The sequence below is a fragment of the Leuciscus leuciscus genome (assembly GCF_965113295.1).
Source record: "Leuciscus leuciscus genome assembly, chromosome: 6".
Taxonomy (NCBI): domain Eukaryota; kingdom Metazoa; phylum Chordata; class Actinopteri; order Cypriniformes; family Leuciscidae; genus Leuciscus; species Leuciscus leuciscus.
Window position 1 is genome coordinate 14,620,166 of NC_138730.1, and position 16,860 is coordinate 14,637,025.

General features: G+C 41.4%; 1 protein-coding gene across 2 annotated transcripts; it reads right to left on the reverse strand.

Moving 5' to 3' along the window:
* Positions 1–1,522: 1,522 nt before the first annotated feature.
* On the reverse strand, positions 1,523–16,260 carry mb21d2 (Mab-21 domain containing 2). Of its 2 annotated transcripts, none has more exons than XM_082172455.1 (2): positions 15,955–16,260; positions 1,523–3,968 (listed from the first exon to the last, which is right to left on the reverse strand). In XM_082172455.1, the coding sequence occupies exons 1-2, from the start codon at positions 16,208–16,210 to the stop codon at positions 2,698–2,700; spliced, it is 1,527 nt and encodes a 508-aa protein (XP_082028581.1). In that variant the 5' UTR covers positions 16,211–16,260; the 3' UTR covers positions 1,523–2,697. The 2 variants fall into 2 exon arrangements, with proteins under 2 accessions (XP_082028581.1, XP_082028582.1); XM_082172456.1 differs by lacking the exon at positions 15,955–16,260 and adding an exon at positions 6,250–6,493.
* Between the last annotated feature and the right edge of the window lie 600 nt (positions 16,261–16,860).

The following is a 16,860-nucleotide window of genomic DNA, read 5'->3' on the forward strand; positions in this document are numbered from 1 at the left end:
TGTAAAGTGTTACCGAATAAGTGACATATTCAGAGTTCAGAATTAAAGAATAGGGAAGTCATGCATTGGATGTTGAATTGGAAATTAAATTCAGCAAAGCCATACACATTTTTCCACAAAACCTGAATTATAACATTGTTCATTTGACTAATTTTGCATATTTGTTCCCCTGATATGTAGAATATATTTTCCCTCAATAGGCTTATTTCTTTAAACTGTTCAGTACTGTAAACGAACACAATTGATATCAATAGATAATCGCCATTAATACATTTTCATTTTGCTATACAGAAATAAAGACAGAAATAAATATTGATATTTGAATTTGAATCTATGGATCATATATTACATTGAGAAATGAATTCATTCCATTTTAATTATTTACATTCAAATGACAATTTTACATCCTGTTTTGCACCTTAGAAATTGAATTTAAAAGACTTTCTCGGTTCAATTCTGAATGTCACACAGCCCTGCAAAATATGTTGTACCTTCTCTATTCACTAAACATTCATATTTTCCCTTTATGTATGTGAATGCTATAATTGTAATGATCTCATTGATCAAACTGCGAAGAACGGCAGCATCAGCTGTTTACAGGGACAGGGGAATAGCGGCTTATGTTACCTCAGCTGTTAAAAAAAGAACTAGATGCTGCTATTAGAGTTCAGTGTTCTGTTCTGGTATCAGAGGCACAGTGTCATGTCAAACACAAAGGTCGATTTTCATGACCTTTCAAAGATAATTTTTTTACAGAATCTCTGTACATAATGCTTTAATAGCACATGTCAGCATTGTGTGGATGTGTCTATTTGTGCTGTAGATGTATGCAATTGTTCATTATTAGGAACTGGGATGTTGTGGTTGTGTGGAAAGGTGCAGACTGGGATATTATGTCACTGAATGTGCTGACTCAGCGTGTCTGTGGAGTTCACTGTGTATGTCGGTATGAAACAAGCACAGTATAGTACAGAGAACATGGCGGTGTCCAGTGGTGACGAATATGATGTAGAACTATCAAAATCAGCCAATTTATTGGAACCTAAAGCCTCTGCACTCTTGCATTTATTGCCAAGTTCAAAGGAAAATACACAAGTAATGAGGCCAAAATGAACTTTTTACTAAATAATAAGAGACTAGACAAAGTTTTGAAGATTTGGAAAACCTATCCTTAATTAAAAGATTATGGAGAAAGTAAAAGGACATTGGAGTAGCAAAGCTCGATCCCACTGTATGTTCAATATTCCTGTAATTACACAACATTCTTAAGCGTAAATACACCATTATATCTGCTTACATATGTGACATAAATTGATACATAAATATGCCACATAAATTTTACTTCCATGATGCATATGATTCCTTCCTGTGCTTACAGCATAGCTCGAATGTCCTGCTGTCTAAATATAAATGATTTCAAATATTTATTGCATTATGTATTATTTACGTATTCAACAAAAACTATTTTAAAGGACTGATTTTGACCGAGCAAACAAATCAAAGTTCCAAACCAACACAGCTTTCAAAACAATGCACAATTCTTTATTTACTGGAGGAACAACACAGGCAAGCTAGATGATTTTTGAGGTACAGTACAAACTACACGATTGATGTCCTACTCTGTATTTTTTTTGTTTGAGACAGAATTAAAGGGATAGTTCAGCCAAAAATGAAAATTCTGTCATCATCATTAACTCTTTTAGTTCAAACCTTTATTAATTTCTTTCTTCTACTGAACACAAATATATTTTTTAAGAATATGGGTAACTAACAGTTGCCACTGACTTCCATAGTATGGAAAAAAATGTCTATGTCAATGGTGCCCCACAACTGTTTGACTACAAACATTTTTCAAAATATCTTCCTTTGTGTTTATAAAGGTTTGGAACAACTTGAGGGCAAATAAAAGTGAACTATCCCTTTAACATTAGTAATAAGTGGGCTTATATTGGATAGCTGCTAGTCACTTTCAATAATTCAAAAACAAAATAACATCCTTTTATTCTCCAATAGCAGCAACATTTTCAGGGCTTTAGGTCAAGTACCCCCACTTAAGACAATTCTGCATTGTTATAGTTGAACGTTTTTGTCAATACAAGAATCTCACTCTAACTGGGCATTAATGTACATTCTTTTAATTGCACTTAAGGAATATGATTTTAATCGCCTATAGATAAAAAAGGTTTGGCTTTCATTGACATTTTTGTTGTTGTTGCTTCCTCTAAATAAATAACAAGATATGTTAATTGTCCACAAAGATAAAGAGGTGATATATGGAAAATGGAAATGTGTTGTCTCAGTCAGCACAGATGCAAAACACATGTCTGATTCTATTCTTCAGAATAGAATCTATATCGATTCTATTCTGATTCTTTTGTTACAACAGACTTTTCATCAGAATAACAATACCATCTACAGGACATATGCTATATTTTTTCATATACTATGTAAATCATTGTCCAGAATGTGCTAGACTTACACAGCTCTTCTTCTCAGAGTCACCATGATATGAAATCCCCTGAAGGTGCAAATAATTGGGATTTTCCACTCAGTAAGGCCAGTCTTATAGAACTGTTGCAGTCATTTCCTCCAGAAGATCCTCTCCAGTCTGATGTAAGCAGGCACAAGGACACAGCTCCAGTTTCTGGACAGTGCCATGCACACCCCTCGGGTTAAACCGAAAATAGACCTAAGTTTTCAGAAGAACTTGTCATCAATACGGAAGTGAGGTCGCGTGACGTCGTCAGGGTTGATGAACACAGAGATGGACTTGCCAGGATTCTCGGTTACCAACTGCTGTAGCTTCTTGGCCAAGCGGTCATCTGGCTGCTGGTGATCTGCTGAGGAAGGATCCGCCAGCGGAGAGGGCAGTCCTGAGGAACTCCCGCGACGCTGCATCTCCAGCGTCAGTCTGTTGGCCGCCTTGGCTTGTTCGATGACGGAGCGCAGGTGTTCGCCCGGATCCGAGCGTACAAGCGCTAGCTTACGAGCATGAAATATGGCCGTCTCGTCACACAGGTGCTCCAACATGTTACACTGCGGGATGAAATAGTTAGGGCAGGTCTTGTTGACAAGGCAGTGCTGCAGATCATCAATGAGACCTAGCAGGAAGTGTGCAGCATAGTCTTCCTGTGACAAATAGCTTGCAGGTAGTCGGTCACAGGCCCACAACATAATGCTGCGTAAGTAGTAGGGACTGATAGCTGTGGGTTGAGCCAGCAGCTTTACAACTATCGCCTTGCACGCCTGGTAAGCTTGCATGAGGCCTGGTGAGATGCACTTTTTCAACTGCACCTCGCTGCGGGCGAAGGAGAGACGCCACTCGTTTTCCTGGCAACCAGAGGCTGAGCAGGCAGGCAGCAGATAGAAGCCACTGATGACCTCCTCCTCTGTGATTTTGCCATCCCAGAAGTGGTTCTCCATCAACCAGCTCTGAGCAACCGCCGGCCAGCCTTTAAAAGACACCACAGGAACAATGTCATAAAGCATGCGGCTGCTGCCCACACCTAAAACCATAGAAAGCAGCGTGCTGTGACGCTCGACCCGCTCCACCCTTGGGGTGCCCCTTTGTGGCTTGCGCTGTAACTCTGTCAGCACCAGTCCGACAGCTTCTTGGAACCAGTCAGCTACCAGTGTGGGTGAGAAGAAGTAATTGGTGGTGCCGTTCAGATGGTCAGTCAGCGTGCAGCAGTCTCGCCAACGGTTAATGGTACCCTCGTCAAAAAGTCGCAAGCTGAGCCAAGAATGACCCAGTGCTGAGTGGCGCATGTCCAGTGTGACAGGCTGGTTCCGGTCGTGCAGCTTAAGTGCAGGAACCAACAGGGTGAAGGCCATGTCATAGTCAGAGCCACGGTTATAGATGCCAAGCTCATCCAGATCCATGTCTACCACACCTTCTCGCACACCACCGGACAACAATAGGTACTCGTTGGCAACAGGCAACTTTTGGTCCAGCTTTTGCACCATGCCTGAAACAGAGAAAAAACAGAGTATATATGGTATAAATGTACATCGTAACAAAGATTCTTATAGATGATAAGTGTACAAAAAATGAAATATTTCTTTCAAAAACACAAGTACCTATAATTCTGTTCAATACAACTATTCTATTGATATTACTTTCCTTGTGATGTTTCTCATTTGTAAGTCACTCTGGATAAAAGTGTTGGCTAAATGAATATTTTATTGTCAAACCAACAAGTAGCACATAATAAATATTGAAGAAAATGTTTGTTTTGTCCAGTCCTATTTGCCCTTGTAGCAACAACTATACTAGCAACTTATAATGTAATCCCAGTTCATAAGTGTCAGCGTTATGATTTGTTTATTGTGTTTAGTTCTGTCATTCTACGTTTTCCTAATTTCCATGTCTGTGCCTGTTTCATTCTGTTCACCTGTTATTAATTAATTAACTTCTTAGTTCCCTCGTTTAGTCTCGTTAATGGCTGTTTACACGACTCTGTTTTCAACAAAAAAAAAACACCTACACAAATCAACAAAATATAATATTTTGTCATCATGAAAAATTAAAGGTTCCACAACAGACTCAAGGATGATATATGTTTTCGAAGGACTTTATACCAGAGGAGAACATTCTAAAATTGGGATTATAGTGAATGGTTCTGGCTTTGTGAAGATGAAATTTCGTTGTCATCACATAAAAAAACAAAACACTTTTCCATTTTTAGCACATCCTTGTCATGAAAAAGTACCACTCCCTGTGCTTTCCAGTTCTTTGTCCAATCTATTCTGTGTTTAGTGGTTGTTGTCTCCGTTTATCACCTGATTGTCCTTATCTGGACCTGTCGGCGATTCAAAATCCTGCTGTGTGAATGTGTTCTGACTGAAACTACATTGCGATGACCTACAGCCAATGACAGAGCAAGATACAGGGCAGCGGGAAACAAAGCACAAAGATTTGCTTGACCAGCAGCACATTGCAAAATTATTTATTTACCCCCATCTCTCTTTGCAGAACACAGAATCCTTGTTCCCCCCGTCTCCCCAACCATTTCCTCCTGCACAATGTTTTTCCTTTTCTCCTTTTCGCTACAAATCAGCGCACAGACAATTTTTGATCGCAATCTTCTTGCCGGCTATCATTTTTAATAACAATTTCAGTCTCACGCTAGAACACCGGTCTTATGCATGTGTGATCTTGCGTTATTTCCTTATCACTTCTCGCGTGCGTTTGGTTGTGAAATGTAGTTAGCGAACCAGACAGAAGTTAATGTCGAGGATTCTTTCTTTAAAAACATGCAGTGTGAAACCTCCTGTTGCCGATGTGCACACAGCAGCAACTGAATGATACCCCAGATAGTCGTGCAGTGTGAAAAGAACAGTGACCTGACTACTTTGAAAATCGTGCCATGTGCATTATTCACTATCCAGACCGCTCGCTCGCTCTGTGTTTTCTACATCGCCAGGTCAAGGGCATGCCTCCCAAGGAGTGGTCCACTTATGGATTTCGCCGCATGTGTGGAGTGGGTACTGGTGAATAACAACTCAGAATTCACAATTTGGCCCGTTGGAAAACACCAGTCCCACTCCAGACCTAGATCACAGTCAGCCTTCACACAACCTGATGGAGCTACAGCCTGATTCCACCGCAGACTGTGGAGATTGGCCTGCCGCAACGAACGAGCCAGAGACTAACTGCGCCAGACATCGCCCCGGAGCACGAACCACATGGAGAATCTGATCAGGTGCGTGAGTCGACAACAACCCTGTCATCAATGGAATACTAATGGAATTCAGGGGCATGGATGGAAGCTGGGAATGAGTTCTGCCTGGCCTCTGGAAACTGTTTACAACTTTTGAGGAGGTAATTCCCCTGTCTCTCCCATCCCTGCTGGTACTGCCCAGTCTAGAGATTTCTGTTTTCCCACTGGTCCCACCCAGCCTGGAGTTTTTTCGTTTCCCCACTGGTCCCACCCAGCCTAAAGTTTTCTGTTTCCCTGCTGGTCCCACCCAGCCTACAGTTTTATGTTCCATACGCAAACCCGCGAAAATGCACATGCGCATTACGTGTTCAGTCCAAAGGTATGCGCGTTTGAATATATATGTGCACAGGCGTGTAGTCCTTCTTTACAAATCAACCCTTAATAAACTACTTGTCTGGCCTTAAAAATTTATAATACAGATTTTTTAATTTTTTTTCGCGTCTGCGTAGTTTTCTGCGTATAACCGGAATTATCCCGACAACATTTTATCTGTATTGAGGTAAAGGGAAGGGAAGGAAGCCCTCACAGGGGAGGGACTGGTTGACACTTCAGGACTGTATTGTCATCGTGTCCAGGCGCAGGTCCTTCATCAGATCTGGATACGGCCTGGATCTGACGGACTGCGGTAAACCTCGGATAAACAGAGAGACTAATATTAGCGTAGAGGCTATCCTTCTTAAGATGTAACAAGTACATTAGGATTTATGGGGAGTGTTCCCGGTTCCGGCTGACCTAATCTATGCAGCCTAACATTGAATTATAGAAGTCTATAATGTGTTATGTGTATGCTAGGCCAAAGAGATGTATTTATAGTGCAGCAGATTAGTAAAAAAATCGTTCACTTTGGTATAGAAGCATGAAATTTGGCACAGATACTCTCTAAGGGCCACTTTTTTGGAAAAAGGCGTTGGCCACTCAAAAATTCAATATGGCGGCCATTTTTCAAAATGGCCGCCATTGCTATTCAATGCTTATTATATCAATTATTCAAACAGTGATCCAAGCATAACATTTTATTCAAATACTCTCTAAAGGACATGTTAATAGAAAAAGATGCTTGTCCCTCAAAAATTCAAGATGGCCACCATTTTTAAAGATGGCCACCGTTCCTGTCGAATATTAATTATTTCAAGTGTTCAAATGGTGATGCAAGCATAAAATTAGGCAGAAATACTCTTCAAGGAACACTCTTTTGGAAAAAGGTATGTGCCACTCAAAAATTCAGGATGGACACCATTTTCAAGATGGCCACCATTTCTGTCAAATAGTCATAATGTCTGCTTTGTCTGCCTCCTCTCCTTTGACCTGTCCAGCTTAGTTAAACTTGCCAGGGATATAAAATCCCCACCGGCATAGGTCTCAGGTTCATTGGAGTACACAAGCCTCTCCACCACGGCAAGGTGTAGTCCACAGAGAGGAAGTGCCACTGTTAGAAAAAGGATACGCTGCTGGTACAGGTTGCACATACAGTGGGGAGAACAAGTATTTGATACACTGCTGATTTTGAAGGTTTTCCTACTTACAAAGCATGTAGAGGTCTGTAATTTTTATCATAGGTACACTGAAACTGTGAGAGATGGAATCTAAAATCCAGAAAATCACATTGTATGATTTTTAAATAATTAATTAGCATTTTATTGCATGACATAAGTATTTGATCACCTACCAACCAGTAAGAATTCCGGCTCTCACAGACCTGTTAGTTTTTCTTTAAGAAGCCCTCCTGTTCTCCACTCATTACCTGTATTAACTGCACCTGTTTGAACTTGTTACCTGTATAAAAGACACCTGTCCACACACTCAATCAAACAGACTCCAACCTCTCCACAATGGCCAAGACCAGAGAGCTGTGTAATGGGCTACAGGACAATAGGCAAGCAGCTTGGTGAGAAGGCAACAACTGTTGGCACAATTATTAGAAAATGGAAGAAGTTCAAGATGACAGTCAATCTCCCTCGGTCTGGGGCACCATGCAAGATCTCACCTCGTGGGGCATCAATGATCATGAGGAAGGTGAGGGATCAGCCCAGAACTACACGGCAGGTCAATGACCTGAAGAGAGCTGGGACCACAGTCTCTAAGAAAACCATTAGTAACACACTACGCCATCATGGATTAAAATCCTACAGCGCACACAAGGTCCCCCTGCTCAAGCCAGTGCATGTCCAGGCCCATCTGAAGTTTGCCAATGACCATCTGGATGATCCAGAGGAGGAATGGGAGAAGGTCATGTGGTCTGATGAGACAAAAATAGAGCTTTTTGGTCTAAACTCCACTTGCCGTGTTTGGAGGAAGAAGGAGGATGAGTACAACCCCAAGAACACCATCCCAACCGTGAAGCATGGAGGTGGAAACATCATTCTTTGGGGATACTTTTCTGCAAAGGGGACAGGACGACTGCACCGTATTGAGGGGAGGATGGATGGGGCCATGTATCGCGAGATCTTGGCCAACAACCTCCTTCCCTCAGTAAGAGCATTGAAGATAGGTTGTGGCTGGGTCTTCCAGCATGACAACGACCTGAAACACACAGCCAAGGCAACTAAGGAGTGCCTCTGTAAGAAGCATCTCAAGGTCCTGGAGTGGCCTAGCCAGTCTCCAGACCTGAACCCAATAAAAAAATCTTTGGAGGGAGCTGAAAGTCTGTATTGCCCAGCGACAGCCCCGAAAACTGAAGGATCTGGAGAAGGTCTGGAGGAGTGTGCCAAAATCCCTGCTGCAGCGTGTGCAAACCTGGTCAAGAACTACAGGAAACGAATGATCTCTGTAATTGCAAACAAAGGTTTCTGTACCAAATATTAAGTTCTGCTTTTCTGATGTATCAAATACTTATGTCTTAAAATAAAATGCAAATTAATTACTTAAATCATACAATGTGATTTTCTGGATTTTTGTTTTAGATTCCGTCACTCACAGTTGAAGAATACATATGATAAAAATTACAGACTTCTACATGCTTTGTAAGTGGGAAAACCTGCAAAATCAGCAGTGTATCAAATACTTGTTCTCCCCACTGTATCTGCGAGACGGAAGGCGGAAGGACCATCAGAATTGAGACTGGTTTCAACAATATAGGTGACCAGTTCAGAAAGAGCCATAGGAAAGATGGCTGGTTGAATCGTTTCACTCTGTGACTCTTTCTCAAGCCTTCTGAGGTTTCTCTCTGTTGTAAAGATGAATGAGACGCAAATGATGGTATTTCAGCTCCTGTGCAATGGCATCAGCACCACTTAGTTGAGACAATAATTTAGCATCATTCAGTGTTTGTGCACATTCATGTAGTCTGTTATTCAGTTGCAGTGTCATTACCTGACGTAGGTCAGATTCAGGAGATATGTTATGATACGAGTCTAATGAGTAAACATAAAACCATAAAACTCTGATAGAAAGTCAGCATATTCTTTGATAAAGTCTGCATGGTGCCCTGTTGGCCTTTATACAGAAGCCAGCACAAATCTCAAACGTGATTTATCATTTGCACTAGATATTGTTACATTAAGCACCAACACTTCAAAATATTACAGAAACACCTCCCCCTTTGCCTTTCAGACGAGGTTCATGTTTATAACCGCAATCTTGGGGGGGGGGTGGTCTCATTTAAAGTAATGTAATTTCAGCCAGGACCACTTCGCCAAGTATATACATGTATTACAATTATAGCATACAGTTAGTGTTGGCGGTATGGTTCTGTTCTGGGCAAAACTCCTACGCCTGTCCATGCAGCTATGCCTGGACAGAGCGGGGAGAGCAGCAAGTCAAACCCCCCTTGGTTACAGAACAGAACCAGTATATGCATAAATAATTACAATCTAAATTACATGAGTTGTGAAAATACAAATACATGATAGAAAGGCTTGCAATGTATGACTGTACAGGAAAAACAAAAAGGCAGAATGATTAAAGGTTCGGTTGGGTGGAGTTGGGGTTGGAGGAGGGAGTTTAAATGTGAGCAGCAATGCTATGGAGGAAATGCTGAAGGTATGGGAGTTTATATGTGCCGCTGTGATAGATGTCAACATTGGATTGGAACACGTCATGAAAAGCTGGCTATCGGCTGATGCGAGCTTGGCTGACGTGGCCTGCCTGAACTAACGCGATGCTTGATCGTTTGGTTTTAGCCAGGCTTGTCAAACACAGCACATCTAGGTTATAGTCTGTAATCATATCATTAACAATAAGTGCTTTTGAAGTAAGGGATTGAATTTTCAGCAACCCAAGCTTTATCATTTGCTCATTTGTATTATATTTGTTTTTTATTTGTTGAACATCAATTACATTTTTACCCTTAGATGGGTTTGGAAGTTTTTTGTATTTCCTAATTCGGGTAACAGACAGTCTCTATATGATGATATCTAGGTGAAAGAGTCTCTATGTGATGGGATTTATCTGACCTCTGTGACGTGAGACAGCTAGCAGACGGTCGGTTTAGCCAGTCTGTCTGCTTCCTGACCTGAGCCTCAATTCATGTTTGAGCTTTAATGCTATGTGCCACAGTGCTTTAAGTACAACAGTGCATCTCATCCTCATGGACTGCAGCAGATTTGCCAGTTCTTGCTGTGAGATGTTAGTCCACTCTTCAACCAAGGCATTTGCAAGTTCTTGAACATGTTTGGTTGGACATATGGTTACATGTGGTTTGGCACCACAAGGACCATCAGCTATCCTTCCTGCCTCCCTGTAACTTTCTTAGGCATCTAATTAGGCGTCAGCATTACAGACATTGCTGTTTACTGCTCTGCTCACATCTGCAGTCCTCATGTCTCCTGCAGCAGGACTATGGCATGTTCACGCAGGTGATCAGGGACCCTGGCCATCTTTCTCCTGGTGCTTCTCAGAGTCAGTAAAAAAGGTCTCTTTAGTGTCCTAAGTTGTTTTCACTGTGACCTTCATTGTCTACTGCCTGTAAATTGATAGTGTCTTAGGGACTGTTCCACAGGTGCATGTCCAATAATTGTTTGTGGTTCATTGAACACGCATGCAAAATAATTTTTGTTGTATTGATTTAGTATTTATATAAATTAACATTAACCTAGATAAATAAAATGTATGTGTCACAGTTTGTTTTCATTAGTCACATGTTTTCCTTTGTTCAGTTTTCCCGCCACTCCTTTGTTACCATGGTCACCATGTTCATTTGGTTCAGCTGTGTTTGATTAATCATCATCATTTGTGTTTGCTTTATAAGTTCGTACCTCACATCCAATCTCTGTCTGATCACTGTTATGTGTAAGTGTGTGTTTCTCAGCCTGTTTACTTGTCTACTGGATTATTATTAAAACATTGTATTGGATATTATCTTCTTCGTCTGCCTTCCTGCAACCCACCGTGACAGATGATCGGACCACCCAAAATGGACGAACGGGCAAAGTTTATCATCCTGGCTCAGGAGAGACATAATTTCTTTGCTTTTCTCAAAGGCTTTGTTTGTTTGGCCGTCACCAGCTCCCTGGACGACGAGACCTTAAAGAATCTGTTCTGGATCGGGGCGAACTTCCACAACACCATCAACCTTCCAGACACCACCGGACTGAGTTGGAGGGAAGCTGTCATGAGGTGTCTGGAGAGCGTTGCGCCCCGATCCAGAGCACAGCCAGATCCAGAGCACAGCCTGACCCAGAGCCCGTTTCACCACCATCGACGGGGGAGAAGTCACGTGAGCCCCCTGCAGACCGAGCAGCACCACCTGCGACGAGTGAGCCAGAGCCCGAAGATAAGAGGACAGAGCTTACCATTACCCTGGAAGCAGTGCCCCAGCGTGGATCTGACCAGGGGTGTAATCCCGAGACACCATTGGCCGAGGGAACTGGAACGGGGGACTGGCTGATCGGTTTCGATGGGGAATTGTCAACTCCCACCCTATCCCACCCGATCCCACCCGCTAACTGAATCATCTATATTACTCAAAGAGAACGTTGAGAACTGGTAATTTTTTTTTTGCCCTATCCTGTGTGAACCGTGTAATGACAAGAGTTAAAGGTATGTCATCTCAAGTCTTGTTTCATCACCAACACCACCACAGAGTCCTCCATGAGACTGGAGGCCAGTCCTCCAGTCTCATCGCTGCTGGAAGCTTGCAGCCCTGCGCCGTCTCTGGGGAGCCCCTGCATTGACGACGAGCCGCAGGTTGAGCAACCACCAGCAGCACCTATCCAGGAGGATCTCTGCCTCCGGCCTCGGATCTCTTCGCTCCATCTCGGCATGTCGACCTGTCGGCTCCGTCTTGGCTCCTCCCACCTTCGGCTCCAACAGAGACCCTCAGTCTAGTGGCTCCTCCGGATTCCCTCGTCCCACTTGGTCAGTTTTCTCACCACTTCTGCCACGGACTTTCAGGCCATCCGCTGCACTCCATCCCTCCACCCCTTCAGCTGCAGCAGGTTCCTCTCTCCCGTCGGCACCGCCTCTGTTCTCGCTCACACCGTCGTCGCCCCAGCCCTCGGGTACTCTGGCTCCACCTACGACGCTCATTGCCGCAACATCGCCTGGGTATCCTGCACCAGCGATGTCGCTCCGCTCCCTCAACCCTCGGTCTGCACCTGCGGATCCACCGGCTCTGTCTCCGTCGTCGTCCCCCAGTTGTCGTCAGCCTCGTCACCATCTGGACTCCTCCCTCTCTCGACTCCGGCACTGGGGAGCTCTGGGTCTCTGCTTGCGGACCATCTCCACTGTCACCGCCAGGGGATCGTCGTCCTGCCCTTCTCCAGCTCCTCGCCCGCCTCCAAAACCTCCTCCCTCATCTGTTTATGTTCTTCTTACGGCACGAGGTCGCGCCTACTTGGAGGGGGCGTTATGTTTGTTTTCCTTTGTTCAGTTTTCCTGCCACTCCTTTGTAACCATGGTCACCATTATGAGTACATTTGGTTCAGCTGTTTGATTAATCATCCTCATTTGTGTTTGCTTTATAAGTTTGTCTCTCACATCCATTCCCTGTCCATTCACTGTAATTGTGAGTGTGTTGCTCAGCCTGTTTACCTGTCTACTGGATTATTATTAAAACATTGTATTGGATATTATATTCTTTGTCTGCCTTCCTGCAACCCACCGTGACAGTATGTTCATTGTTAGTTCATGATACTTAATGGATTAACTTATGGTAATTGAAGTTAGTTGTAGTGTTACTGTCATTTGTTGTGTAGGATGCATTTGTTTCTATACTATAAAAATAAGTTTTTACTCTTGTCATGTTTAAGAGGCCTCATGATTGCTCATGCAATGAATGTAATGTTGTTATTAGGTCTTCATGTACATTTCTTATCCATATATAGGATTAATTACATAATATTGAACAATTTAAGCTTCCTGTCACATGACCAAAAGCTCTTCCTCTTCACTGATGAAGACAGCAGAGCACTTTCTTTTGGCGTCTATTTCCAGTGGATCAATAAGAGGACCTGAAAGTTGACACCAGCAGCACAAGGTAAAAGCATCGGGAAGGAGGAGGAATGTAACATTTACATTTGTTCACACTCTATTGTGTGCCTATACTGGCTTTTAGGGCACAGAGAGTTGCTGCTGAGCAAGGATGCAGCTGGCGATTTAATGTTCTCAAGCATGTCTAATTGTTCTTAAGCATCCAGGCTCACACAAGCTGAGCTTTCATCTGTCCCCATTGAGGATGGGGATGCACTCAAATATTTATAGCTGTTCCCTGAATGGGGCAGTTTGACTCAGTGTCCTTGGAATCATTCACTGTGGTAAATTTCTTTACCCTCTTTTGTCATTTACCATATATTTTTAATATCTCCTAACACTTCTAATGACAAATTTCCTCACAAAAAGTAGGGCAGCACAGGCTGGTTTTTTTTGTTGTTGTTTTTTTCACATATCAGCTGCTGAGTGTTATGCTCACTTGATAAGTTTCAGTTCTGAAAGCAAAATGGGGGGTCCAACCTGGTACTAGAGAGATATAAAGTGGCCAGTGAGTGTAGGCCTATGCATTATATATCACTGAAAATGCATAAATTCCCCCTTAAACCTGATATCTGGCTGGCAAAACACTAAATTTGAGCCTTGCTCACCTCTGTTGACGAATCTTGACCCTCTCTGGCAGGCAGGTAAGCATAAGCATAAAATGCTCTTTCAAGTCCTAATTTAGTTTTTTCTTTTCAGATATTCAGAAGTTGACTTGATTTGGTGTTTTGGATCATTGTCTTGCTGCATCATCCAAATAAACTTCCGCTCATGCACGGACATTCTCCTAAAGAAATGTCTGGTGTACAGCATAATAAATCCTTCCTTCAACGATGAAAAGTCAGAAAAACATCCCCATATAATTACACTGTTACCACCATGTTACACTATAAGAATGACATTCTTATAGTGGAACACTGCATTTGTTTTACAGAAATGTAGTTGTTTTGATGGTTTCCAGAATATGGGGACAATTACTTTTTTCAAAGGGACATTATAGGCAATTGATGCATTTTTTACAAATAAAATTAAGGAAAAATTGATTTAAAAAGAATGCTTTATTTTTCTCTGGTTTCCATTATATTTGATGATTTGAAGCCATTCAAATACTTTTTTCATGGCAGTATAATTAAAAAGGAATTTTGTAAACAGCTGAGATATAGCATATAAAAACAGTAGGAATTAGTAATTTCCCAGTTAAACCTTCCTTCCTACAATTCCCCCTGATGTTTAGCAAAAACCCAAACTATTCCCACATCCCTCCACCCATCATTCTTTAAATCTGTCTCCCACAGAGATTCCAACTCTCAAAGACATGCAGTGTCACTTTTGTTCCATCTGTCTCATTTGCATACACAGACACTGCAGGCCAATCAGCCTCCTCCTTTCTGAATTGAGCTGGGTGAATGGCAGTGAGTGAAAGTGTGAGAACAGAATGAGAGGAAGCTGTACATTACTTCTGCCTCAATGGATGGGTTCCCATAATTGCCTGAATGCCTCCTAACACCCACTTCCCCCTAGTTTGGAAATAAACCCAGTGCTGGACAGGCCTATTGAATTTCTGTGAAAAATATCCACAATTCTAAATCTGTCTTAGATTAGTCATACAATTATTTTTAGACATGTAGAACTAGTTAAAAAAAGAAATAATAATAAACACACATACTCTGAAGGTAACAAAAGAGGAGTTTAAAGGGATAGTTAAACCAAAAACGAAAATTCTTTCATCATTTACCCTCCCTCAAGTTTCTTCTGAACACAAAAGAAGATATTTGGAAGAATATCGGTGACCAAATGGGCTTCATTGACTTCCATAGGTTTTTCCCCCCCATACTATGGAAGTCAATGGTTACCGTCAACTGTTTGGTTACAAACATTCTTCAAAATATTTTCTTTTGTGTTCAGCAGAAGAAATTCATACAGGTTTGGAACAACTTGAGGGTGAGTTAATTGACAGAATTTTCGTTTTTAGTTGAACAATCACTTTAATAAGGACCCAATGTCTTGAAACTATTGAGTTGAAGTTATTAATTGCACAATAGAAACCTGAAATTATTGTACTGTACTTTATAATTTTTGAAATTAGTGATACATTTTTCATCTTGTTTATTACATTTTACATTTACATTTATTCATTTAGCAGACGCTTTAATCCAAAGCTTTTAATAAATATTAAATTCTAACTGAATTCAAGTCATTCACTTGTTCATTTATTGTTAAACTAACCCCAATATATACAATATATAAATTATCAATTTATGCACCATGTTTGCTCTGTCCGTACTGCTCTTTGTCAAAGGTATAAACTTCACTTTTTCATGTGTAAGCGGTTAGAGGGATTCAACATGTGGACATAATCATTCTGATCCCTTCAAATAGTAGATTAGGGGCATGCATTCATCCGACTATACTGTGGAATTATTCTGCAAGAGGTCAAACATAAACCCGCTTAAGAACAGACCAAAATGGATTCAGTGTTTGGATAATGTAAGATGCTAAGATGTGGCATTAAGCATAAGCACTATACAGATTGTAACACACCTTCATCATACAACGATCAACCTATGCAAATTAAGTTAAAATAATTTCATAACCTAGATTACCGTAATATAGTATAAATCTATTAATCTAAAACCTCTTACATATGAAATACGGGTGACATATTTTTATTATTGGTACAGACCATTTCTTTATAGCATACCATTATAATAGATAACCAATTATTTTTCACTTAATAAAACAGAATACAAATGACTTATGGGCCAAATGGATAACAAATATGATAATTTGAACAAAATATTAATAGGTTTGAAGATGCTATTACCGAGCATAGAGAAGATGAAATCCTTGGCGGTGTGTATTTCCAGTGCCCTCTGGTCATCATACTCTCGTTGGTCTTGTTTGCTGAATTCATGGATGAGTCGGTTGAGCTCCTCGATCTTCACTCCGGACCTGAAGTCCAGCTCGTGGCAGCACCACAGCTTGTGGTTGTTGTTGTTTAAGCCTCCCGGTGCTGCGGTTGGACTGTTCCCCAGGCTGCTAACGGATCCGGTCCGGCTGCTCGGAGCTGGGACCGCCATCTTCACGCCAGAAGTACCGTCGGGATGCGACGCTTCTCGTGGACGTGGTGGGTTCCCCTCCTTTTTTAATAGATCAGGTGGTCTTTGAATGGAGCCGTGATGTCATGCGATCCACATGCAGTCTTGCAGAACAGCCCATTTCAAAATAAACATGAGAAATAGGTAGTGAAAAATCTAGCATAGTAGCCTGTAGTCTATTTTGGTTCAGACATTTGTAAATCGTAATTTTGCACATTCGTAAAACGAAACATAAGCCTAGTGTTGATAAATAGGCTAGGATATATTAGAGAGAGAAAGAGTTTAAAAAACAATAGCCCATTTATTTAGTTTAAAAAGGATGCGTTAAATTGATATATAGAAATTGACAATTCAGCAGTTATTTTGTTGTTGTTGTTGTTGATAATACTGTATTTTACAGTGTCCTTGTAAACATGTTGCATGCAGTTAGCCTATTAGTATCTAAATTATGCATTAATTACATGCAACTAATCCTAAACCAAAACATAATCCTAACCCTATATTATTACTCAGTCATTAAATGTATAATTACACTGTAACATGGACACCTTACAATAAAGTGTAATCCTTTTTTATGATGATGTTCAGGTGAAGTTTCAACCTTTTGCGGTCTGTAGCGCTTCCCATATAAT